The following is a 27,400-nucleotide window of genomic DNA, read 5'->3' as shown; positions in this document are numbered from 1 at the left end:
CTCCTATCTGCTTGTAGTGCATGTGTAAATTACACAATTAAATACTACTCATCATTTCAATAAAATACCATTTAAATTCAAATTATGCACTGTTATATTCACAATAATCTTCAAATGCCTTTTAAACAATTTAAAAAAACACTAAAAAGTAGTTGGAAAAAAAAAATTAAAAATTAATAAAACCTCTTGCAAGACTAGATGGCCATCTACAACTTTTAAGAGTAGCGTCAGACATGAGCGTCTAGGGAAACACCTTCCAGATGAGCAGTTCCACTCCTCACCACCTCCTCTTTTCTCCTCAGTCACGGGAATTACCAGGAAGCCTAATGATGTCACTTCCTCCACATCCCACAAAACTCAACCCCTTTTGAGATATCCATTTATAACACAGCCAAAGACCAGAAGAGGCCATTCATTTTTGGACCCGCAACTGAACGAGATGGACCTTCTGCTCAGAGAGCCATTATGGACAATTGGGGCTATGGCCACTTTTACTTGAGTTACATTTTCTTACTTTCCTTTCTAAAAGTGTCTCGGCACAGAAGAGCCCCAACCCTTTATCTTTGTCTTGTTTGTTATTCCTACAGTAGTTTAACCAATTAAGATGACCAGGTCTATAACAAATTTTGGATTGAATCTCCTCACATTGCTATTTTCATCATGGATAAAACCTGATAAATAAGGTTTCTTCAATAATGGAGGCAATAAGCTCATCATCAGGACAGCTTTGGCCTGCTCCAGGAGTTGTGGTACTATGGCATAGTCACGTGTTTTTTACTTTCTCGTATACAAAGTAATCGTCCAAAAATTTGACCTTGAGATTGTGATGAATCTCGACATTTCAGACCTCCCTGAGTCCGTTTTACTTTCTTGTAGGTATTGTAATCGTCCAAAAATTCGATTTTCGGAGATTTTGATGAATCTCAACAACCTCGAGGGGATCCCGCGGACCCTTAGGATGTCCTACAGGTTGCTGGATATCATGGCTGGTGTGTACACTGGTACTGTGAGTGCTGTGCAGAGTGTGTTTTTCCCAGTTGGTTCTGGGGTTCGTCAGGGTTGTGTTCTGCTCATACTTTGTTCAATGCTTGCATGGACTGGGTGTTGGGCAAGGTTGTAGGGTCCAGCAGCTGTGGGGCATCTGTTGGTGAAGAAAGATTCACGGATCTTGACTTTGCTGACGATGCTGTGATCTTCACAGTGTCAATGGAGGTGATTGGGGTGCTCCAGAGACTGAGTGAGGGGTCTGAATGTCTGGGCTTGCGAGTGTCCTGATAAAAACCAAGAGCCAGACTTTTAATGAACTCTTGGGCACGGCCATCAGAAGTTTGTCTGTCTGCGGAGAGAGTGTCGACCTCATCAAGAGGTTTACTTACCTCGGCAGTGACATTCATGTGATTCTGTAGGGAGTTTGCAGGTGGAACCCGTCTTATTTAAACTGCACATACCAAGGGTCCAGCATTCTCTTTGCTATTTAGGAGTGTGGTGTCATCATGCAAAGATCAAAACAGCTCTCTAAAGCCCTCAGAAAGTAGCATGTGGATGCCTATATCTCTGGATAGGGATTTAAAAAGATCTCCAGATTATCCGAAATCAATCATTCCACTGTAAGCATTAACACCTACAAGTAACGTAGACTACAAATGACTGCTAATTTGCTCGGGGCTGGATGACCCAGCATATTTAGCCCAAGAGGTGACTGTACGATACAAAAAGAAGTCACCAAGAATCCCAAAAAATCATTGTGCCATCTGTAGGGAACTCTTGGAAAAACTAGAGTCAAACTGCATGTACCTACAATCAGAAAAAGATTGCACAGATCGGATCTGCATTCAAGGTGTGCCAGAAAAAAGCCTTTGCTGTCCAACAAGAATATTAGAGCAAGACTAAAGTTTAACATTGAACATCTAGGCAAAGAGCAGGCCTTCTGCAACAATGAGCTCTGGGCAGATGAATGAAAGATAGAGATGTTTGGCCACAATAACAGAAGACATGTTTGACAGAAACTGAAGACACCATGTTAGGAGAAGAACCTTAAACCAGCAGTGAAGCACAATGGAGGAAATGTTGTGGTTTGGGGTTGCTTTTCTGCCACAGGGCCTGAGCAGCTTGCAGACACTGAGTCAACTATGAATTCTGCATCACATCAAAGTGCTTAAGGAGAATGTGAGAGCATCTATCTGAAGGTCAAACGGGAAATGGACCTTCAAAACGATAATTATCTGAAGCACACTACTAAAGCCACCAAGGAATGGCTCCAAAAGAAGAAACGGAGGGTTATGGACAGGCCAAATGAAAACTCTGATTTTGAATCCCATTAAAATGTTGCGAGGGGATATGAAATGGGCAGGACACGCAAGAAAACCCACAAACATCTTGCACATGAAGGATTTTTGCATGGAGGAGTGGTCCAAAATGTCACTGAATTGATGTTAGAGACTGGTGGGTAGTCATGCAAAATGCCTACAAGAAGTCATTTCTGCAAAAAGGGGGCAATACCAGCTTTTGAGACAAAGGGTGGTCTTACCTTTCCTTAACAAACCATTAAATCTATTGAATTTTTTGTTTAAGACATGGCTGTAAAGGAAATTTTTCCTTGTAATTTTATTCCTGTATATCACCTTGATCTATAATCAATTTTTGCATGAAGACCTAACATTTGCCTGTTCAGATATGATGAAATAGTCAACTATTTCCATGGGGTATACAGTACTTAGTACTTAGTACTGATAGCCACCTGTCAGTGCAAATGAATATCCGCTGCTTTTGTCCTAATCGATGGCCTATAAAAAGGTTTCTCATTCCCAAGGTGTCACACGAGAAGCAACTCAGGATGGGTAAAAACACAGAGCTCTCTCAAGACCTTCACAACCTTACTGATGGCACTGGTGACAGATGTACTTCTAAATGTCTGAATGTTCCAGTGAGCACCATTGGGGCCCTAATCCGGAAGTGGAAAGAACATCATTTCACCATAAACCGGCCACCATCAGGTGTTCCTTGCAAGATTTCTGTGCAAAGAATAATCAGAAGAGTCGTCCAAGAGCCAAGGACCATTCGCCCGAGAGCTTCAGAAAGGCCTGGAATGAGCAGGTCCAGTTGTTTCAAAGAAAACAAGACGTAATGACCTCAACCGCCATGGCCTCTATGCACGCTCACCACCCAAGACTCCATTTCTGAAGAAAAAGCACGTTGAAGCTCATTTAGAGTTTGCTGCACATTTGGACAAGCAAATGAAATCCTGAGTGAGGAGACCAAAACTGAACTCTTTGGATGTCATTGCACACACCATGTTTGGAGGAGAAATGGCACTGCACATCATCACCCCAAAAACACCACAGCAACAGTGAAGTGTGGAGGTGGGAACATCATGGCGTGGGGCTGTCTGTCAGCATATGATACTGGCAGACTTCACATAATTGAAGGAAGGATGAATGGAGAAATGTAGTGGGACATTCTTGATAAGAATCTGTTGCCATCTACCAGGATGCTGAAGATGAAACGAAGGGAGACATTTCAGCAAGAAACACACAGCCAAGGAAACTCATAGTTGTTTTCAGAGAAAGAAAATAAGGCTGCTGGAATGGCCCAGTCAATCACCCGACTTGAATCCCATTGAAAATCGATTAGAGATTAGAGTTCATAGAAGAGGACCCCGGAACACTCAAGATTTGAAGACAGCTTGTGAGGAATAATGGGCCGAAATCATACCTGAGCAATGCATGCGACTCGTTTCTCCATAGCATCTTGAAGCTGTCATCGCCAACAAAGACTTTTCTACTAAGCATTAAATACATTTCAGTAAGCGTGTTCAATACTTATTTCACTTTACTACACATAACTTCATTTATGGACTTATTTGTTTTGATTTCTTTGTATGTGAGGATTATTTGGGTTGTTACTGACATCTGATGAAAATTTCTTGTAAATAGCCCCACTAGACGTATATGTACTGAGAAAAAACGTTGACACGTTCAATACTTATTTTCCTCTGCTGTATATCACCTTGATCGATAAGCAATTTTTGCATGAAGATCTAATGTTTGCCTGCTAAGATATGATGAAATTGTCAACTATTTCCATGGGGTATACTTACTTTTTCACATGACTATAAAAAAGAGAGAGTGTCATTGTCCTTAAATACTGTAAATAATACCAGTTGCTGCTAGTTAAAACTTTACATGATAAGAAAATTACTGTCCTAAATACAAACAATTAAATGATTGATTAGTTCAGTGATTGAAAAGTAAGCGAGAATCAGCAGAAATCTTTAAAACAGAACCATTACCTCTGGACCATCCAACAGCAATAATTGCCAGCCATCCATCTTTATAATATTTCTGACCTTGTGTCACCCCGCCAACCACTTTCCATGTCCTTGTCACCTCTTTCATACTGGCTAGGACAAGACGCAATGGCAGAAATGTAAAGCATTTGTAAGCGAGATCTCCAGGGCAGTAGAACACAATATACCTGAAACAAAACACACAGAGTGAGGAGAAGCAGGAAAACTCTGATAAATTTATCAAAATCAATTGCATGGATACATTTTTCAAAGGATTAAATATTACAACTTCACCAATTGATGCAGTGCAAAGAATTTTATGACTGCAACTTCAACACATCTGACGATAAAAAGCCCGAATTGTTATTTCATGCCCTGTACACACATATAGGTAATGCTTTTCTCTGCCCTTAATGGTAAAGTAGACGTATTACTGTTCACTATGAGTACCAGAACCATCACCTTTCAAGCAGTAAAATACAGGTGCTGGTCATAAAATTAGAATATCATGACAAAGTTGATTTATTTCAGTAATTCCATTCAAAAAGTGAAACTTGTATATTAGATTCATTCATTACACACAGACTGATGTATTTCAAATGTTTATTTCTTTTAATTTTGATGATTATAACTGACAACTAATGAAAGTCCCAAATTCAGTATCTCGGAAAATTAGAATATCAATTAAGACCAATGCAAAAAAAGGATTTTTAGAAATGTTGGCCAACTGAAAGGTATGAACATGAAAAGTATGAGCATGTACAGCACTCAATATTTAGTTGGGGCTCCTTTGGCCTGGATTACTGCAGCAATGCGGCGTGGCATGGAGTCGATCAGTCTGTGGCACTGCTCAGGTGTTATGAGAGCCCATGTTGCTCTGATAGTGGCCTTCAGCTCTTCTGAATTGTTGGGTCTGGTGTATTGCATCTTCCTCTTCACAATACCCCATAGATTTTCTATGGGGTTAAGGTCAGGCGAGTTTGCTGGCCAATCAAGAACAGGGATACCATGGTCCTTAAACCAGGTACTGGTAGCTTTGGCACTGTGTGCAGGTGCCAGGTCCTGTTGGAAAATGAAATCTGCATCTCCATAAAGTTCGTCAGCAGCAGGAAGCATGAAGTGCTCTAAAACTTCCTGGTAGACGGCTGCGTTGACCTTGGACCTCAGAAAACACAATGGACCAACACCAGCAGATGACATGGCACCCCAAACCATCACTGACTGTGGAAACTTTACACTGGACCTCAAGCAACGTGGATTCTGTGCCTCTCCTCTCTTCCTCCAGACTCTGGGACCTTGATTTCCAAAGGAAATGCAAAATTTACTTTCATCAGAGAACATAACTTTGGACCACACAGCAGCAGTCCAGGCGAGACGCTTCTGACGCTGTCTCTTGTTCAAGAGTGGCTTGACACAAGGAATGCGACAGCTGAAACCCATGTCTTGCATACGTCTGTGTGTGGTGGTTCTTGAAGCACTGACTCCAGCTGCAGTCCACTCTTTGTGAATCTCCCCCACAGTTTTGTTTCACAATCCTCTCCAGGGTGCGGTTATCCCTATTGCTTGTACACTTTTTCTACTACATCTTGTCCTTCCCTTCCCCTCTCTATTAATGTGCTTGGACACAGAGCTCTGTGAACAGCCAGCCTCTTTAGCAATGACCTTTTGTGTCTTGCCCTCCTTGTGCAAGGTGTCAATGGTCGTCTTTTGGACAACTGTCAAGTCAGCAGTCTTCCCCATGATTGTGTAGCCTACAGAACTCGACTGAGAGACCATTTAAAGGAGTTAATTAGCTGATTAGAGTGTGGCACCAGGTGTCTTCAATATTGAACCTTTTCACAATATTCTAATTTTCCGAGATACTGAATTTGGGACTTTCATTAGTTGTCAGTTATAATCATCAAAATTAAAAGAAATAAACATTTGAAATACATCAGTCTGTGTGTAATGAATGAATCTAATATACAAGTTTCACTTTTTGAATGGAATTACTGAAATAAATCGACTTTGTCATGATATTCTAATTTTATGACCAGCACCTGTAAGCCATGTATCACAATAAACAAGCAACTTCACTGGCATGCAAAATGCATGACACCATCACATTGCTGGATGGAGCTGGCGGTGGATTTTAGGAGAACCAGGCCCCTCATGGACCCTGTGATGATCAGAGGTGACTGTGTGCAGAGGGTGCAGCTGGATGATAAACTGGACTGGACTGCCCAATACTGGTGCTCTGTGTAAGAGTGAACAGAGCCAACTATACTTCCTTAGAAGGCTGGCGTCCTTCAACATCTGCAGTAAGACGCTGCAGATGTTCTATCAGACGGTTGTGGCGCCCTCTTCTACGCGGTGGTGTGCTGGGGAGGCAGCATAAAGATGAAAGACGCCTCACACCTGGACAAACTGGTGAGGAAGGCAGGCTCTATTGTAGGCACAGAGCTGGACAGTTTGACATCTGTGGCAGAGCGACGGCACTGAGCCAGACTCCTGTCAATCATGGAGAATCCACAGCATCCACTGAACAGGATCATCTCCAGACAGAGGAGCAGCTTCAGCGACAGACTGCTGTCACCATCATGCTCCACTGACAGACTGAGGAGACCCCACATTATGTGACTCTTCAATTCCACCCGAGGGTAAACGCTAACATTATAAAAAGTTATTGTCTGTTATACCTGCATTGTTATCACTCTTTAATTTAATATTGTTCTTTATCAGTATGCTGCTGCTGAAGTATGTGAATTTCTCCTTTGGATTAATAAAGTATCTATCTGTGCGTTGTGAAGAATCTACAACCATAAGATGGTACATCAGTTTCCTCTCCAAAATTGCTTTTTGAAAATGTACCAGCTTCTGGAGCAATGGGCAGTGGGTATGGAAAAGAATACCCCCCATTTGAAATATTCACATTTTTTTGCTTTACAGCCTTAAATGAAAACACAGAAACCAATATTTTTCCAGCTTTACTTACTCAAAGCAATCTTTGACTTCCAAGTGAAAGATATCACAGCTACAGAAGAATTTTAAAAAGTAACAAACAAGAAATACTGAGATTGATAAAGGATCACTAATTCCCAAACTCAATCAGGTGTCAGTGCCCACCATTTCCATTGCGGTTACCGTCTTCCTCCCACCTGTGATCAGTTGTAATGAGTGTGACTAGTGAAGCTGTTCCTGGTCCTTTCATTCCCTTGCTTGGTAGAGCAACTGACAGCCAACAACTGACTACGGGTGGCAGGCCACTTTCAGAAGATCTCAGGGATAGGGTTGTGGACAGACAGAAGGCAGGAGATGGAGACAAACATCTCAAAGGCTTTATAAATCCCAAGGAGCACAGTAAAGTCCATCATAAAGAAGTGACAAGTTTTTGATACTACTAGGACCCTCCCTGGATCCGCCCGTCCCTCCAAACTGGATGGAAGAGCAAGGAGGAAACTGGTAAGAGAGGCTGCCAAGAGGCCAATGGCCACTCTGAAGGAGTTACAGGATTTGATGGCAAAGAGTGGTCATTAATGGTGTGCATGTGACAACAATATCACAAGCACTCCTCCACAATGGTGGCTTGTTCAGGAGGGTCGCACTTCTCAAGAAAGGCCACATTAAGGCTCGTTTGAGCTTTCCCAGAATGCACCTTGAAGATTCTGATGCAAATTGAATAAAGGTCTTATGGTCAGATGAGCGTCAGTACACCAATGCAGCTCTCCATCCACAACACACCATACAGTGCATCTGGAAAGTATTCACAGCGCATCACTTTTTCCACATTTTGTTATGTTAAGGCCTTATTCCAAAATGGATTCAATTCATTATTTTCCTCAGAATTCTACACACAACACCCCATAATGACAACGTGAAAAAAGTTTACTTGAGGTTTTTGCAAATTTATTAAAAATAAAAAAACAATTCAGAAATGCTCTTGACGATGCCACGGAAGTGTAAATGAAAAAGCGGCGCCAGCAACTGCCCATCCCGATGTTCCTTACCCGCAAAACACCGCCTGGTACGCCTTCAGTGGAAGAAGAAACTCCAGACGACAACGGCGGTGCTACACAGTCGCCTGAAGAGGCTCCTTCAGAAGAGCTGTAACGCTCTCCTCTGTTGTGCAGTAACATTTATGTCATTGTTATCGGACAAGTCATCGTGTCATTGTTGGGGAGTACCCATAACTAATCTTCTACGTACTTAGTAAATGTACATACGTTTAGTGTCACTGTACACATATTTTACACAATTTTTAATGCATTGTACGTATTTATTGCTGGTGGCCTGTTTCTTGTAACGCCTGTAACGTGTGTGATATCGGAGACACTCAATACCTTTAAAATAACATTTAGGTTTTATTTATATTTACATGTTGTAGATTTTTCATTTATTTTTATATTACCTAATCAATTACAATGTGTTTAAAACTGTATTACATATTAAATAAAACTCCTTAATTATATACTCTACGTAGGTTTGTGCGTAGTATATAAACAGTGGGTTTACATACATAATTTCAACGAATCTAAGAGAATATAAAGGGTTTATGCTGTATAACTGTGCGGGAAATGTTTATAAGAGTGTGGGAATTTATAAGGACTTAAAATGTATAAAAATAACCATCTAAACATATGGTTTTTACTTTGCGGATTTTCACCTTTCGTGGGGTGTTCTGGAACGCAACCCCTGCGATCGAGGAGTGATCACTGTAAATGTTGTTGTAAAGAAAATATTGCCAATGACGAATGACATATTGGATGTGTACGATTCATTCAGCTTGTTTTTGTTAACTTAGTCTATTTAACTGCACAGACAAATCCTGTTCCTAGCTTTCCTTTTAAATATGAACATTCCATTTTGACATACAGTATTGATGTTTTACTTGTGTAAAATGCTGTATAGAAACATATGCATATATATGTACTGTATGTTTATGTATATTATATATACACATACATCCTCTATTAACACATATACATCTACACACAATTTAAAGTACACAATCTATAAAGATCATGCACATTTAATTAGCTATATACAAATCTGTCTTCAGTGCAAAAAATTGCAAAAAAAATGAAAATTAATTTTCCGGAGGGAACCTAAGAATAAGAAGATGTCTAATTGTGACCTATTGTGTAACCTAACTGGTGTCAGATTTTTTTTCTGGGAGAAGACAGAAAAGTTGTTATATACAATCTGAAACATGTCCATCCTTACACTACAGTTAAAATGCAATATAAACTGCATTACTTGAATATTTTCACTTTTGTAGGACAAAAGCAAAATTCTAACTGCAGTACTGGATAACAGGGATTCATGTTCAGGGTTTAATTAAACCTTCCTCTGTTGAAAATGATTTTTCAGAATATAACAATATTCTGAACTTCCAGTAGATGGCACCATCTCCAAAAGAATGAAGGCAAACTGATGGGAATTTGAATAATACTAGCAGTAGATAGCTAGGATGAGCTAATGTACAGTGGTGAGAATTCATATTTGTTTAATATTTACACATGCAAAGAGAATAAGAACATTTTAACAGTGGGAATATTATATATTGCCAGAAAGCACATGCATCCATGGGTAAAAATACTGATATCCTTGTATTTTATTTAAATCATGCACCATTGTCCATCAAAAGTATTAACATCAAAATGCTGTGAAAAGAACCCAATTCTTCAAAGTTAGTAACAGAAGTTATAAGAAATAACGGTCGGAGTGATCCTTCAATCTTGCAATTACTCATTTTGCCAGTTTAAATGGAGAAAAGAACTCACTCAACTGTTTTTGTGTATTGCTAATTTGGGAAACGAGAAGGAAAAGCCAAGAGCCATCCGAGGAGGCAAAGCAGACGGTAACAGGCAGTCATTTTCAAAGTAAAGGCAACAAGACCACCTCCAAAGAGCTTAATATTACTGTGGCCACTGCTATTATATATATATAATAAAATATATATATTATATATATATAATAAAATATATAATTAAATATATAATAATTATATATATATATATATAATTATTGTGAACATTGCCCCGGACACAGACAGGCAGACACACTCGCGTCACCCAGCACACAGTTATTTTTCATCATTTGATACAGTTCAGTACTCACAAGCCCTCCAATACCCCTCAGTTCAGGCCAATCCAATGCCTTCTCTCTCTCTCTCTCTTTTCTTCAGGCCACCTCCTGCCTTCTCCAGACCTTGTCACTCTTCCACCCGACTCACGTCCCTTCTGCAGGGAGGCGACCCCTTTAAATGTGCTCCAGGTGTGTTCCCGGCAATCTCCCACCAACACGCCCCAGTGTGGCGGAAGTGCCGGCTGTCTCTTTGAAAGCACTCCGGGTGTCCCCGTTTTCTCTTCCCCCCAGCACATCCAGGTGTGGCAGAAGTACTGAGGTCTAGGGTCTTCCTGGTATTGGGGTCCCCCAGGCGATAACCCCAGGTCCCTACAGGCCTTCCCAGCTCTTTACCCGAGGCCTCCAGGGCGGTCGCCCCCTCGAGGTCTGGAGGAGGCACCAGCCCTCCTCCTGTCTTCTCAGGCGTCCTGGTTGGGTACCACCTCCATCCGGTTGTGACAATATATATATATATATATATATATATATATATATATATATATATATATATATATATATATATATATATATAGGCGACCAGGTCCCATACTCGGCCGGGATGCCCCTTTAGCATATGTTACGGGGGAGCAGCCGTGGGCTCCTTAGTACCTCCCCCGGGACGCTTGGTGGCAGCCTCCCTGGGTGACATTGGTGCCTCAGTTTCCCGCAGGCCTCCATGGGAGATGGAGTTCTCCACAACCTTGTGGGGATCTGGGGTGGCTGCCAGGGGGTGCTGCATGGATCCCGGAGCCTTTATGGACACCTCTACAGCCCCACCCGGAAGTGCAATTAGCCACAGGTGATCAAGCACCTGGAGCACTTCCGGGTGGGCTATAAAAAGGGCCAGCATCCACCACTCATTAGCCAGAATCGGGAGGAAGAAGACAAGGCTGCCTGGAAGGAGTGGTGATACAAGGAGCGGTGCAGAGGTCTGCTAGGTGCGTTTTTGGGACTGTGTTGGGCTTGTGGGACACGGGGAAGGCGTGCCCCATGGCTGAAGAGTGTAAATAAAACCTGTGTGTTTAAGACATTGGTGTCGTGTCTGTCTGTGGCCGAGTTATACTTTACAATATATATATCTCTTGTCACACACGTGCACATGGGAGGCAGCTAAAGGGCTTGAGTAAGGGCAGTTCCAAGTCATACCGGGATGTGGCACAGTGCACTGACTCTTTTTCTCCCTTTCCTGTAGACCAGGGGTCCTCAATCTCAGTCCTGGAGGGCTGCAGTGGCTGCAGGTTTTTGTTCTCACCCAGTTGCTTAATTAGAAAGCAATTCTTGCCAATAATTTAATTTCATGGCTTGTTACTGCTTTAACTCTGCTATGTCAGGTCATTCTCATATCCTAGATTTGCTCCCCCTTTCTAAGGATATCCAAATGATTTGAAGGCTAAAAAAAATGGATGAGGAATTCTCAGTCTCAGTTTTTCTCTTCACTTTCCTTCCAAGTATTTAATTAAACCCAACAGTGCATGATAAATACACACAGATGTGTCAATGGTAACAAGCTAAATGGAGAAATGCTGGTCTCTTTTGTCATTTGCATGGTATTGCTAATTAGGAGCCATTAAAAACCAAGACTACAGCTGTTTAAGACTAAAATAAGCAATAAGAGTTCAAAATCTTAACGAGCGAGAGACCTAAAGTGAAGCAAAAGTGTTACTTGAGCAATAAGGGCTTCTTATTATGCAGTTGGGTTGGAGCAAAAACCTGCAGCCACTGCGGCCCTCCAAGACCGTGATTGAGGACCCCTGCTGTAGACCATTCACGGGAGATTCCACTTGGCCCTCTTGACGTCACTTCCGGAACCGAGCCTATGGAAGGAGACCTTGCCGGCTCAGGCCCCTGTGATGTCACATCTGGACTCGAATCAATGGCTGAAGCCCTTTATGAGCCCGAACCCTTTGATCTCACTTCCTGTCTTCTCCTTTAAAAGCCTCCACATTTTCCCTATTCCCTCAGTTCTGTTTTGGACTCGGTTTTGTGCACAGCAGTGCTGTATCTACTTAACGACTTTGTAGCCAGAGAATCAATCATACGGGTGGCTGCCCTAAACCTTTCTATGAGTCTGAGTCGAGTTTGTGACAATATATATATCCCTGAATTCCCGCTAAGCTTTCATATGCTTCCTTATCAAAAGCAAGACAAATGATCTTGCATGCATAGATAGATAGCATAGATAGATAGATAGATAGATAGATAGATAGATAGATAGATAGATAGATACTTTATTAATCCCAAGGGGAAATTCACATAATCCAGCAGCAGTATACTGATACAAAAAAAATATTCACTTAAATAGTAATAAAAATGAAAATAAAAATAAAAAAGCAGACAATAACTTTGAGTAATGTTAGCATTTACTCCCCCGGGTGGAATTGAAGAGTCGCATAGTGTGGGGTCTCCTCAGTCTGTCAGTGGAGCAGGACGGTGACAAAAGTCTGTCACTGAAGCTACTCCTCTGTCTGGAGATGACACTGTTCAGTGGATGCAGTGGATTCTTCATGATTGACAGGAGTTTGCTTAATGCCCGTCGCTCTGCCACGGATGTTAAACTGTCCAACTTTACTCCTACAATAGAGTCTGCCTTCTTAACAAGTTTGTCCAGGCGTGAGGCGTCTTTCATCTTTATAGTGCCTCCCCAGCACACCACCGCATAGAAGAGGGCACTCGCCACAACCGTCTGGTAGAACATCTGCAGCATCTTATTGCAGATGTTGAAGGATGCCACCCTTCTTATTGTTCTGATCGCGTGGCACGTTGGCGCAGTGATAGGTGCATTGGCGGTCCTACACTGTCCCTAGTGTGTGTGTGTGTGTGTGTGACCTGCAGGGGGCTGGTGCCCTGCCCAGGTATTTGTTCCTGCCTTGCACCCTGTGCTGGCTGGGATTGGCTCCAGCAGACCCTGTGACCCTGCAGTGAGGATATAGTGGGTTAGAAGATGACTGACTGACAGTTCTGATCGTACCCTTTTGTTGAATCCTCATAGAATTCTTGCATATTAATGAAACACGATCTTTCCCATCTCAACCCGTGCTGACTATCTGACTTGCACACCTGTTCCAGATATGTGCTGCTTGATCTTCTCCTGCCATTAATTTATCTCAGATGCACATTAAGCTTACGGGCCTGTATTTACTTGGATCAGCCTGATCGCCTCCTTTTTACAGCAGGATAATATTTGCTAGCCACTCTGTCTTTAGGAATTTCCCCAGTGTGCAGAGATTTTTGGAAAGTTTATGCAAAGGGTGAATACATGTGCCTGCAGTGGACTGGCACCCTGCCCAGGGTTTGTTTCCTGCCTTGCACCTTGTGTTGGCTGGGATTGGTTCCAGCAGACCCCCCCGTGACCCTGTAGGATATAGTGGGTTGGATAATGGATGCTGCGGTGGGCTGGCGCCCCGCACCAGGTTTGTTTCCTGCCTTGCTCCCTGTGTTGGCTGGGACTGGCTTCAGCAGATCCCCGTGACCCTGTAGTAAGGATATAGCGGGTTGGATAATGGATGGATGGATGGAATATATGTACTCACTAACTTCTGTAAGCAATCAAGCACGAATGTTATCTTGTCCTGATAATTTGTTAGATTATCTGATGTTCATATGCAGTCTTCACAGCCATCTGCATCATGAAGTTAAATCCACATGAAATGAGAAGCCAAGTGTGTTCAATGTTCAAGCCACCCTTTTTGAGGTCTATGTTGGTCTGCACCAAGGCATCTTCTTTAAGTCCTTAGCTCTTGGATCTGGTTATGGATGTGTTGAGTCATGGGATAAAAGCAAATGGAGATGAAGCTGGAAGAATGGAAAAGGGCTTTGGAAGATAGAGGGTTGAAGACAAGACTGAATACATGAGTTTTAATGATGATCAGGGTTCAGAAGTTTGCCTGCATGAAGATCTATTGAAAAGAGTAGATCAATTTAAATATTGTCACACACGCGCCATTAGAGAACATCCAAAGGACCCGATGTTCTATGCACACCAGCAAGACAAGGGAGGGGAACAGTGTACTAACCAGTCTCTCTTTTTTCTCACAGGGATGATGAACTACAAAAAAAAGAGCCTGGTACCGTGAGTTCACCTCCAGCCTTCCATTCAGATGGCTGGGCTACTTCCACGTTCGACAATCGCGTGCCGTCCCGTCCTGATGACATCAACATCTCAGGATTTCCCACTCCTCCCGACATCCTTTCCGCCGCCCCATCCTCCATAAATACGCCATCTCTCCACCAGAAACTTGTCTTGTAAATGTCTACAGTTGTGAAATCACTGTACAACCTTGACCGCATTTCACTATACGAGGACGGATCCCCAACCCTTAACGCTGTGTCTGTGTGCTTACTTTACAATATCTAGGATCCGTGATAGCCTGAGATGGAAAACTAGATACAGAGATAACCCACAGAGTGCAGTGTGGATGGAACAACTGGGAGAAGGTATCAGGAGTGTTGTGCAATCAAAGACTTAACATAAAGATTAAAAGGTAAGGTTTTTAAGACAATGGTAAGACCAGCAATGTTGTATGGAGCAGAGACATGGGCAGTAAAGGGTGTGCAGGAGAACAAGTTAGATGTGGCAGAAATGAGAATGTGGAGATGGATATTTGGAGTTACAAAAAAAGGACAGAACTAGAAATGAGGTCATCAAAACTGGGAGAGATATCTAAGAAAGTATTGGAAAGTAGGTTGTAGTGGTATGGATGGGTGATGAGGAGAGACAATGAAAATGTAGGCAGACGAGTGATGGGAATGGAAGTACATCGGTATGAAAAAGTGAGGGAGGCCCAAGTGGAGGCAGATGGAGAAAGTAAAAGAAGATCTGAAGGAAGAGGGCTTCACCTGCGTGAAAGAACAGGACCGAGTTATATGGAGAAGGTGGATCAAGCACATCGACCCAAAATAAAAGTGTGAAAGGATGAAGAGCATTAGCCCCTCTACCCCCAAAATATTAAGTGGATGGGTCCACCCCCTGAGGCGGTGTGCTGTGCTGCACAGGCAAAAAGGCAATTTTATAGATTTATGGCCATTAAGGATACCTTTCCTAGGAAGGTATGGCTTCTTGATCAGAAACATGGACACCTTTAAGGAAGGATCAATTTTATTTATATAGGGTGAGCCCAAAAGGAGTACCACATTTCAAACATTTATTCTACAAAAATGCTACAAGATAAAATAAATTTCATTATGACACAAGATGACACATTTTATGAGCTAAAAGGTGTCATTTTGCTTGACTTTTCTCTACGTTCATAATGGCTCACACGGTACAACACCCTAGTACTACAATTATGACACAAGAAAGGCTATACGAAATAGATTTTTTTCCCACTGTGGTTTAAAAATGATGTCTTCAAGGTGGTGGCCATCATTAGCGATACACTCTTCGAGACGATTTCTGAATGCTCACATGACTCGTTTGGCCATTTCAAGGGGAAGAGTGGTGATTTCATGGTGAATAGAGTCCTTGAGGGCTTCAAGGTTCTGAGGTTGGTGTGTGTGTACCTTCGACCTGAGATCGCCCCACAAGAAGAAATCACACAGAGCGAGATCAGGTGAACGTGAAGGCCACCCGACATCGCCGTGCAGGGAGATCCGCTTCCCCGGAAACATCTCCTACAAAACTTGTATTGATCTCAGCACCATATGAGCTGTTGCTCCATCCTGTTGAGGCCAGGCATCCACCACATCCATTTCTTCCAGTTGGGGCCGCAAAATGTTCCCTAGCATTTCGATGTAACGTTCTGAACTGACGGTGACAATTGCTCCCCCCCTACTCAAAAAATTAAGGACCTACAATGCCAAATTCTGCAACGGCGCACCAAACTGTAACAGGCTCACTGTGCAGGGGTCTCTGATAAAGTTCAAGAGGGTTGGTTTCAGCCCAATTGCGAAAGTTTTGCTTATTTATGGAACCATTCAAATGGAAATGTGCCTCATCGCTGCACATGATGATGGCATCTCGATGAACAATTTGCAGAATGTTGGCACACAACTCTCTACGGCTCTCCCAGTCTCAGTGAGTTCCTGCACTCCAATCATTTTTTATGGAAGGAAATTAAGGTCCTCATGCAAAATCAAAGACGTGTTGGAAATGCCGAAAGAAAAAGTGCGCGCTGAACATCTAGGAGACTGCAAAACTGCTGCCCTCACAGCTTGGATGTTTTCCGCCGTTCATACAGAGATTTTCTGTTCAATACTGTACCTGACTGTATAAATTTAGCCGGCCACTCAGGAATTGTTTTCTGATTTGGGACATCACCGTAAGGAGGAATGCTGAAGTGCATTCAGAAGGCATGTTGCGTAGTGATGATGGATTCGTTGTTTTTGAAGAACACTTTGACAGCAAAAGCACAGTGTGCCCCGGACCAAGACATGTGGCCAACTAAAAACTGCATGGGATCGCTTATCAAAGGACCTCCCCACTCCAAGCTACTCGGCTGCCTGTACCTCGCGTAATGACCTTGAAAAAATGTGGCACTTCATATATATATATATATATATATATATATATATATATATATATACAGTGCATCCGGAAAGTATTCACAGCGCATCACATTTCCACATTTTGTTATGTCGCAGCCTTATTCCAAAATGGTTTAAATTCATTTTTTTCCTCAGAATTCTACACACAACACCCCATAATGACAACGTGAAAAAAGTTTACTTGAGGTTTTTACAACTTTAGTAAAAATAAAAAAACTGAGAAAGCACATGCACATAAGTATTCACAGCCTTTGCCATGAAGCTCAAAATTGAGCTCAGGTCCGTCCTGTTTCCTCTGATCATCCTTGAGATGTTTCTGCAGCTTCATTGGAGTCCACCTGTAGTCAATTCAGTTGATGTGACCTGATTTGGAAAGGCACACACCTGTCTATAGAAGGTCCCACAGTTGACAGTTCATATCAGAGCACAAACCAAGCATGAAGTCAAAGGAATTGTCTGTAGACCTCTGAGACAGGATTGTCTCGAGGCACAAATCTGGGGAAGGTTACAGAAAAATTTCTGCTGCTTTGAAGGTCCCAATGAGCACAGTGGCCTCCATCATCTGTAAGTGGCAGAAGTTCAAAACCACCAGGACTCTTCCTAGAGCTGGTCGGCCATCTAAACTGAGCGATCGGGGGAGAAGGGCCTTAGTCAGGGAGGTGACCAAGAACCCGATGGTCACTCTGTCAGAGCTCCAGAGGTCCTCTGTGGAGAGAGAAAAACCCTCCAGAAGTACAACCATCTCTGCAGCAATCCACCAATCAGGCCTGTATGGTAGAGTGGCCAGACGGAAGCCACTCCTTAGTAAAAGGCACATGGCAGTCTGCCTGGAGTTTATAAAAGGCACCTGAAGGACTCTCAGACCATGAGAAACAAAATTCTCTGGTCTGATGAGAAAAAGATTGAACTCTTTGGTGTGATTTGGAGGAAACCAGGCACCGCTCATCACCAGGCCAATACCATCCCTACAGTGAAGCATGGTGGTGGCAGCATCATGCTGTGGGGGGCATGAACTGGGAGAATAGTCAGGATAAAGAGAAAGATGACTGCAGCAAAGTACAGAGACATCCTGGATGAAAACCTGCTCCAGAGCGCTCTTGACCTCAGACTGGGCGACGGTTCATCTTTCAGCAGGACAACGACCCTAAGCACACAGCCAAGATATCAAAGGAGTGGCTTCAGGACAACTCTGTGAATGTCCTTGAGTGGCCCAGCCAGAGCAGAGCCAGACTTGAATCCGATTGAACATCTCTGGAGAGATCTTAAAATGGCTGTGCACCGGATGGAGCTTGAGAGGAGCTGCAAAGAGGAATGGACGAAACTGGCCAAGCATAGGTGTGCCAAGCTTGTGGCATCATATTCAAAAAGACTTGAGGCTGGAATTGCTGCCAAAGGTGCATCAACAAAGTATTGAGCAAAGGCTGTGAATACTTATGCACTTAAGTGATTTCTCAGTTTTTTTTATTTTTAATAAATTTGCAAAAACCTCAAGTAAACTTTTTTCACGTTGTCATTATGGGCTGTTGTGTGTAGAATTCCGAGGACAAAAATGAATTTAATCCATTTTGGAATAAGGCTGTAACATAACAAAATGTGGAAATGTGATGCACTGTGATTATATATTAGAGGGAGGGAGATGGAGAGAGAGAGAGATGGTAAAGCCAGAAAAAAAAGTCTAAAATTGTTCACCCTTAACCAAACTAAAATGTAAATGGATGGCAACCAATTTAAAGAAGACAAAAATGGATTGAAGAAATTGTGAAGTCAGCAATATGTTGAAGGAATAATAGCATCTTCACACTATTCAGGATATGACTTGTGGTGGCCACAATAACCTTTAATCAATTAAGTCTTTTATCAGTTCACAAAGATGAACACTTACCAGATGAATGATGCAAGAAATATATTGGTATTGTTGGAAAGAGGTGCTATTAGTGGCTCAGCCAAGAGAAGACTCGACAGCATGGCGCCACCAAAGCAGTAAATCATAGCACTAAACCAGCAAGCAAGGGGACTGCGCTGAGCCACATCAGCAGTTCCTGTAATTGAAGAGCAAAACCAGTTTTGAACATCTGATCAGATCATAAGTCCAGTAACTAGTCATTTAAGCTATGTATCATCAAAACTAAGAAAATGAGAAATAATCAGATCAAGAAAATAAAATGAATGCTTTATAAGTTCTCACATTGCTTTCTTGTCCTATTTCAAATGACAAATTCAGTTAGGATTGAATTGATCAATCAGACGCTTTTGCCTGTAATAATTTAATTTACGCCTACAGTTCTGTGCTTCATCCTAGGGTAAAATAAACCGGTAGAGCGTCAAATTTTAAAGAACCATTAAAACAACAACAACGAATGGTGAAGTGGAGTTAAGTATGTTTTCTGTCTCCTCTCTGAACTAGTGGATCTTGTTGTTTTGGAATCAAACAGTTATACAGTAAGTATTCAGTACATTTTCATTCTTTGACAGTTAACCACTTGTTAATGTTAAAAGAATGTTAAACAGGTGTTTCAAAATGTTACCTGTTTCACTCCTGGTGCTTCCCGTTTTGCTATATGGTCGCGAGACATGGACGCTACCCAGTGACCTGAGATGAAGACTGGACTCCTTTGGTGCTGTGTCTCTTCAGAGAATCCTTGGGTCCCGCTGGTTTGACTTTGTGTTGCTCATGGAGTCACGAATGAGGCACATTACCTGCACATTGAGGGAGCATCAGTTATGGCACTATGGCCCCGAGGGTGATCCTGGCTCACAGGGTCCTCATTGGTGAGGACCTGAGCGACTAAACCAAGGCAAGGGGACACCCATGTAACATTTCAGGCAAGTGGGACTGGACTATGTGTCTGCCTGCTGGGTTGTCAACTGGGATCCCGAGCGGTTTCGTTATGTGGTGGGTGCAGCAACACACTATACCAGTGCATGCTCCCCAACCTGACCTGACCTGTTCCACTATCACATAACTGCAGTGTTCTCCTTGAAAGCATTATGCAACAAAGTGCTGAAAGAATGACTGGATCAGAAGTTGTATTGATCAAAAAACACACATAAGAAACAACTGTCTTCGTAGGAAAGCACTACAATATCAATAAATCAACTATCGACAAATGTAGGAAATATCACTAAAAGTGCATCTTATGTTATTTTTCGCCATACTGAATGATCTTAAATCAGACAAGAGAAAGCAACTTTTCTTTAAAACATTATTGAACATTCTCTAATTTTAAGGAATAAAACTGGAACCTTCATGCTCATGCTTTGTTCATGTGGGTTTTTATCCGGGCACTGCGACTCAACCATCCCAACTACGTAGGTGGTCAGTCAGTCATTATCCACGGTTACTCGTTGGTTTTTGTGTGTTGAACATGATGGCGAACAGGTTGAGACATTCCTGTAAATCCATGGGAGATGGGAGCCGGACTCGTTGTGGTCCATGTAGGCAATGAGGAAAGGCAGCGAGAGGCACGAGTCAGGCAGGTGACTGGTGGCTGGGGTGCAAGCCCATGTAATTGTATGTATCCATCCATCCATCCATTATCCAACCCGCTATATCCTAACTAAGGGTCACGGGGGTCTGCTGGAGCCAATCCCAGCCAGCACAGGGCACAAGGCAGGAACAAATCCTGGGCAGGGAGCCAGCCCACTGCAGGGCACACACACACACACACACCCACACCAAGCATACACTAGGGACAATTTAGGATCGCCAATGCACCTAACCTGCATGTCTTTGGACTGTGGGAGGAAACCCACACAGACACGGGGAGAACATGCCAACTCTACACAGGGAGGACCCGGGAAGCGAACCCAGGTCTCCTTACTGTGAGGCAGCAGCGCTACCCACTGCGCCACCGTGCCCCCCACGTAGGTGGTTAATAGACCAATTTAAAATGGCCACGTATGAGCGTGTCTATGTAAGCCAAACTAGAGATGGAATTGCATCCTGCCCAGGATTGGTTCTGCCGATAGGACAGTGAGCCTAAATTGAATAAGAATTTAAAAAACAAAAAAACACACACATTCATAGACCAAAAAAGGATGGACACAAATTTATATTTTAACATATTCGGCTGGTCTATCCTAGTCTTAAGATACACAAAGTAAACAGCAGACACATAACACACATTTTAGACCACAGGCTTGCATTTTCGGCCCCATATTCAATGTATTAAAGAAATGGCAATTCTATATTAAAAAAACAAATCCACCTGAGGACTCATTCAAATGTTACATCCATCCATCCATTATCCAACCCGTAAATATCCTAATTACAGGGTCATATGAACATGATTTTGAACAGGTTGAGACATTCCTGTAAATCCATCCATCCATTATCCAACCCGCTACATCCTAATACAGGGTCACAGGGGTCTGCTGGAGCCAACCCCAGCCAACACAGGGCACAAGGCAGGAAACAAACCCCAGGCAGGGTGCCAGCGCACCGCAGTCAAATGTTACAGGTGGAATAAAATGTTTACATGCACCCTACTTTTGAGAGTTATTATAAACACACATACATGATTGCCTTTAGCATAAAGAGAACTTAATAAACACATACACACACACGTCAGCCACGATTTGCACAGAACATAAAACATTCACTACATGCACACAGAAAAGGCCAAAACAAATAGCGCTCTCTTTCCAGGCATGCATTAAACATGACAGCAGCAGTCTTGAGGGGACTCTTTTCATATGACATACCTTACCAGTTAGAGGAAACTGCCCTGTAACATAATAAAAACAAAATTACTGTAATATTTCTGTAACGTAAATGTCTAACGTTTAGCCTATAAAAAACCCAGGACATTAACTGCCAATGCATTGTAAAAGGGTGACATGCTGGCACTTTAATTAGCACCGTTCCCTTACAGGTCTAGTATCTTGATTTGAATCCCACACCAGGTATTTTTTGTTTTTGTAACTACTACAATAAAACACACACACACACACACACATAAATAGATACAGTGGAAGATCTCGGAACACGTACAAATCGGGTTACGACCAAAAAGTTCGACAAACTGTTGCATCTGTTCACGACCACACACTCGGGTGACGAACAAGCCAGTTTCCCTTCCGGTTCAGCACGCCGATGATTTCCGCGTTCAGTCTCTCCTGTACATTGGTCTCAGTCAGGCGTGCGTATTTCGCTGTGAACTCTTTGTGCTCTTATTTCGTGTGCTTTTGCATTCGTTTTGCAATTAACCATGGCTTCTAAGCAAGTGAAGAGTGTTGGTGAGAAGAAAGGTTCGAAGAAAAATGAAATCGAATTAAAGAAAGAAATTATTGAAAAGTATGAGCGCGTCGTTCGTGTTACTGATCTTGCAGCCGAGTACAAGACGACAAATTCTACGATTTTGACTGTTCTAAAGCAGAAAGAGGCCATTAAAGTAGCTGACGTTGCAAAAGGAGTTACAGTGTTAACCAAGCAGAGGCCTCAAGTGCTGAAAGAACTGTTGCTAGTGTGGCTGAGCGAGAAGCAACTTGCAGGGGATAGCGTAAGCGAGGCGATGTTATGCGAGAAAGATTTGTGGCGATTTGCTGCAAAACTATCCTTCTATGAGTGGCTAGTTCTTCCTCCTCACTTCCTTCATGCCAGAACTCGACTCATGCAAGGTTAGTTTTCTTGGTTGTTTATGGTTAGTTTTTGTATAAATTAAGGATTTTCATTTTTTTCCCTGTGCTTAAAACTCATTAAAAAAAAAGTGTTTACAGCGAACGGTTCGTAAGGCTATAGCGTGAACTCCCGCAATGTTAGTTTTCTCTCTTCAAGGTTTTCTTAGTGTTATTCAATGTTTTTACATTTAGTTTACTATTACGCTGTGCATTCTGTGGCATAATTAACTATTTTTGTGCTTGAAAATCTTAAAAAAAAAATATTTACATACAGTTTCTATGGTCTGGAACGGATTATTTGCATTTACATACAATCCTATCGGGGGAAATTAGTTCGGGTCACGACCAAATTGGGTTGCGACCAGAGTTTTGGAAGGAATTACGGTCGTGACCCGAGGTTCCACTGTACAGTCGACCCTTGCTATACGACCGGCCAGACATGCGAACAACTTGATTTACGACCAAAATTTTTGTTTTGATTTACGACCAACATCTTGCGTTACGACCCGGAAGAGGTCACGTGTATCCGCTTGTGCGATTGTAAACAAACAGCCGAGAGCGTTCGTAAGCGTCAGTCGGAGCCCAGATACATGTGTTTGTGGACGTAATTTCGGTCAGTGCAGTGATTTATCTATATATATAATTCACTAAGACCATGGCAAGCAAGACGCATAATTGCTAAGGAAGGAAGAGAAGGTAACGAAGGTAAAGAAAGCGATTGTTAAGGGATGTTAGCTAGCGGGCTGGCACGGCACATGATGATGTCATCAGGCTGAGTCAGCACCGGCTTGCTTTGGAGTGTCTTATTACAGCAGTTCACAACATGACCAGCTCTGAACTGAGTGCTCAACTACTGTCATTATTAACTTGAGAAACAGCGACCACAATCGAAACGAAGAAGGAAATTGTGCGGAAATATGAGAGTGGTGTTCGTGTGACCGATCTCACTAATATGTACAACATGTTGAAATCCACCATCTCGACAATTTTATAAAGAAAAGATCTGCATATGGAGGCTCCTTCTAAACAATAACCACCTTCCGTTTCATTCTCCTCCTCCTCCCTTCCTGCAGCCCAAAGATGTCAAATTAAATGGTGAGTACAGTATGAAATTGTTGTTTCTGGTAGGCTACTCACTTTTCAGAACTTTTTGGTTAGTACATTAGAAAAATTATTGGTGTTTTGGTAAATTATGCACATTATATAACCCTTTTTTATTATGAAAAGGTTAAGTAAGTGTTGCTGTGGGAGGTTCGGAGCGCATTATGGGTATTTCCATTATTTCTTATGGGAAAAATAGTCTTGACTTACAACCAACTTGAGTTACAATGAGCCCTCGCGAATGAATTGAGTTCTTAAGTCAAGGGTCCACTGTATACACATTCAGGGGCCACTTAAGTAGACCTGCCCATTAATTCAAATACCCAACTGTATCATGTGACTGAAGCTCAACCAAAAATAAAAATGGGCAAGAATCCCAATGTACATACACACCTACAGTACATGCATATAGAATGTAGGTAGCACATGGTATGGATGGGCACCCCAACAAGGTGACGGAAAGATACCTTACCCGTACGGGAGGTCCCGAATGGACAGAAAGGAATCCCGGCCGAGAGAGGGAAAGATGTCGTACCCAGACAAGGCTCCCTAAATGGATGGACAGACATCCCAACCAGCAGAGAAGATGGTTCCTTACCCATGCAGGAAGCCCCAAGTGAACCGGCCAGGTGTCCTGACTGAACACATATGTAGCACCATCCCTGGCGGGGATCGAAGAAGAGGACAGATAAGGACCATCTCTGGGGGGGGTGTTTATATCCAAAACTACCCCCCAATCACTGGGTGGCAGCGGCGTTCAGGACGCAGTAGGGCATGGTGAGAATTGTAGTCTGGCAACGCAGCCCTGCTGTGGTCCGTGGGTACTGCAAGAAGGCGCTGCAAGGAGATGTACTCCCTGTTATGTGGGTCTTCACTGTGACCTGGAAGTGCTCCCAATGGGGCACAGCTCTGGCACCTGAAGTACTCCCGGGTCCTCAATAAAAGAGACCACACTGTCTTGCCCAGGCGAGACTTGTCTTGTCAGAGCTGGGTGGAGAAAGGAACACTCAACTGGAGGAGAGCAGTGCGGTGGTGAGAGAGATGGAGAGACGACTTGTGTTTTGCGCTTCTGTAAATAAGGTGTTTATGTAATAAAACACTCTTTGTTTGAACACAGGACTGTCTTGTGTACTCATGTTTGGGGCTCTCTGGTGCCCTCTAGCCTTCACAACAAATATTAGATAACTATCGCATGTCATGTACGTGAATATCGGGAGTGTCTCACAGGTCTGGGTTCATTGAAAAATACAGGAAGGTTTTTGGTTTGATACAGCCATTAAGTTTCCATTTCCTTACCAGAAAACTACGGACATCAGTTCCTGTCAGGACACTTCCTGCCCACCTCTTCTGCGTCCTCCTCTATTTAAATCTTCTTTCAATAAAAAAAAAAAAGATTCATTTGGGACCGGACTTCTGGCAAGGATTGAACTGCCCCATTAAGGAAGTCATTTACAGGCTTTCAGAGCCATCAGAATATCAGACATGAACTACAGTGGTGTGCAAAAGTATTCAAGCCCCTTGAAAGTCACACATTTATTTATTTTTTTTTTTTACACATATTTATCCATTCGGTAATTTTAATGTGAACTTCTGTGCTGTAACAATAAATAAAGCATTTTCTGCAGATATTTAACTGAAGAATTCAAATTTAGTGTTTGCCTAAGTATTCAAGCCCTCCACTTTCATACTCTGTCAAGACCCCCTCTGTTGAAGTAACAGCCTTCATTTTTTTGGGTATGTAAGAATGTCCCAGTTTTATACATTTGTTCAGGAGTGATTCTTCTCCCATTCTCCTTGGTAGAATTGACCGAGACCCTTTAGGTGGATGGGACGGGATGGCGCCTCTGGACAGCAGTTTTCAAATAGTGCCACAGATTAACAGTAAGGTTCAGATCGGGGCTTTGACTCAGCCATTCTAAAACTTTCACCTTTCTGTTTCTGAGATCTTCCAGTATCGCTTTGGCTTTATGCTTAGGGTCATTGTCATGTTGAAAGATGACTCTTCTCCCGAGCTGCAGGTTCATAGTAGACTGGAACAAGTGCTCCAGCAATATTGTGCGGTATCTGTGCCCATACACTGTCCCTTCAACTCTGACAAGATTCGCAGTCCCAGCACATGAAAAGCATCCCCATGGCATGATGTGGTCACCAACATACAGTATTTCACCATAGGTATGGTACTTCTTGAGAATGGGCAGTGTTAGTTTTAGGCCACACACTGTAGCAAATACCATGTATTTTATGTGGACCTTCTTAAGGAATGGCTTCTTTCTTTCTACTCACCCATAGAGGCCTGTGTTATGGAGAGCTCTTGAAATTGTGGGATCAAGTCCAAGTGTCTGTTAATGGCGTTTTCATTAGAAAGCCATGACTCGGCCAGCTCTCTGACACTTTTAGTACCGGCCCTGAATTTTACTTTCACAGCGTCCCAGTTAAACGTGTGTCCAGTAGCACAACAGATGTGATGTTTGCACTGAGGGTGTTGACGGAGAAGTATAGAGAAGGTCAGTAGGAGTTGCATTGAATCTTTGTGGACCTGGAGAAAGCATATGACAGGGTGTCTTGAGGGGAGTTGTGGTATTGTATGAGGACGTCAGGAGCGGCAGAGAAGTACGTAAGAGTGGTACAGGATATGTACGAGGGAAGTGTGATCACTGTGAGGTCTGCGATAGGAGTGACGGATACATTCAACGTGGAGGTGGCATTACATCAGGGATCGGCTCTGAGCCCTTTCTTATTTGCAATGGTGATGGACAGGTTGACAGACGAGATTAGACAAGAGTCCCCATGGACAATATTGTTTGCTGATGACATTGCGATCTGTAGTGAGAGTAGGGAGCAGGTTGAGGAGACCCTGGAGAGGTGGAGATCTGCTCTAGAGAGGAGATGAATGAAGGTCTGTAGGACAACCAAGACAGAATACATGTGTGTGAATGAGAGGAAGGTCAGTGGAATGGTGAGGATGCAGGGAGTAGAGCTGGCGAAGGAGGATGAGTTTAAATACTTGGGATCAACAGTACAGAGGAATGGGGACTGTGGAAGAGAAGTGAAGAAGAGAGTGTAGGGAGGGTGGAGTGGATGGAGAAAAGTGTGAGGAGTGATCTGTAACAAACGGGCATCAGCAAGAGTGACAGGGAAAGTCTACAGGACAGTAGTGAGATCAGCTATGTTATATGGGCTGGAGACGGTGGCACTGACCAGAAAGCAGGAGACAGCATCTTTAACTCTGCCACTTCCAGTTCTAAGACTTGCATTGGGTGTGACGAGGATGGACAGGATTAGGAATGAGAACATTATGAGGGTCAGCTCAGGTTGGACGGTTGGGAGACAGTCAGAGAGGCGAGATTGCATTGTTTTGGACATGTGCAGTGGAGAGATGCTGAGTATATTGGGAGAAGGGTGCTGCTAAGAATAGAGCTGCCAGGGAAGATGAGGTTTATGGATTTGGTGAGAGAGGACATGCAGGTGATGGGTATAACAGAGCAAGATGAAAGGACAGGAAGATGTGGATTATATGGATATATATATATATATATATATATATATATATATATATATATATATATATATATATATATATATATATATATATATATATATATATATATATATATATACACACACACACCTCAAATATCGATTATCCTGGGATCAAATCCCATGCCAATGATCGTCTATGTAGAGGCTGCACATTGTCTGTTTTTCCCTCTGGGTACTCCAGTTTTCCTCCCACATACCAAAGGAAAAGCTGGATTGGTTGAATGGTAATTCAAAATGAACCCAGTGAGAGAAAGTGGGACATCGGAT

At 42.7% G+C, this 27,400-nt stretch overlaps 1 protein-coding gene across 2 annotated transcripts in view; it reads right to left on the bottom strand.

The window, feature by feature from the left end:
- Positions 1-27,400, bottom strand: part of tmem38b (transmembrane protein 38B) — a 58,310-nt gene that overhangs the window by 14,291 nt on the left and 16,619 nt on the right. Inside the window, exons 1-3 of one of the 2 annotated variants that reach the window (XM_039759716.1) lie at positions 21,578-21,603; positions 18,756-18,912; positions 4,289-4,473 (exon numbers count right to left, since the gene is read on the bottom strand). In XM_039759716.1, coding sequence (XP_039615650.1) covers positions 4,289-4,473; positions 18,756-18,862 — 292 coding nt within the window. In that variant the 5' untranslated portion in view covers positions 18,863-18,912; positions 21,578-21,603. Of the gene's footprint in view, positions 1-4,288; positions 4,474-18,755; positions 18,913-21,577; positions 21,604-27,400 lie in introns of those variants that run through there. The other variant, XM_039759715.1, reaches the window with a different exon arrangement.

The sequence above is a fragment of the Polypterus senegalus genome, chromosome 7 (genome assembly GCF_016835505.1).
Source record: "Polypterus senegalus isolate Bchr_013 chromosome 7, ASM1683550v1, whole genome shotgun sequence".
Classification (NCBI taxonomy): Eukaryota; Metazoa; Chordata; class Cladistia; order Polypteriformes; family Polypteridae; genus Polypterus; species Polypterus senegalus.
Note: the sequence above shows the minus strand (reverse complement) of the source record. Positions and strands in the feature narration are given on the sequence as shown.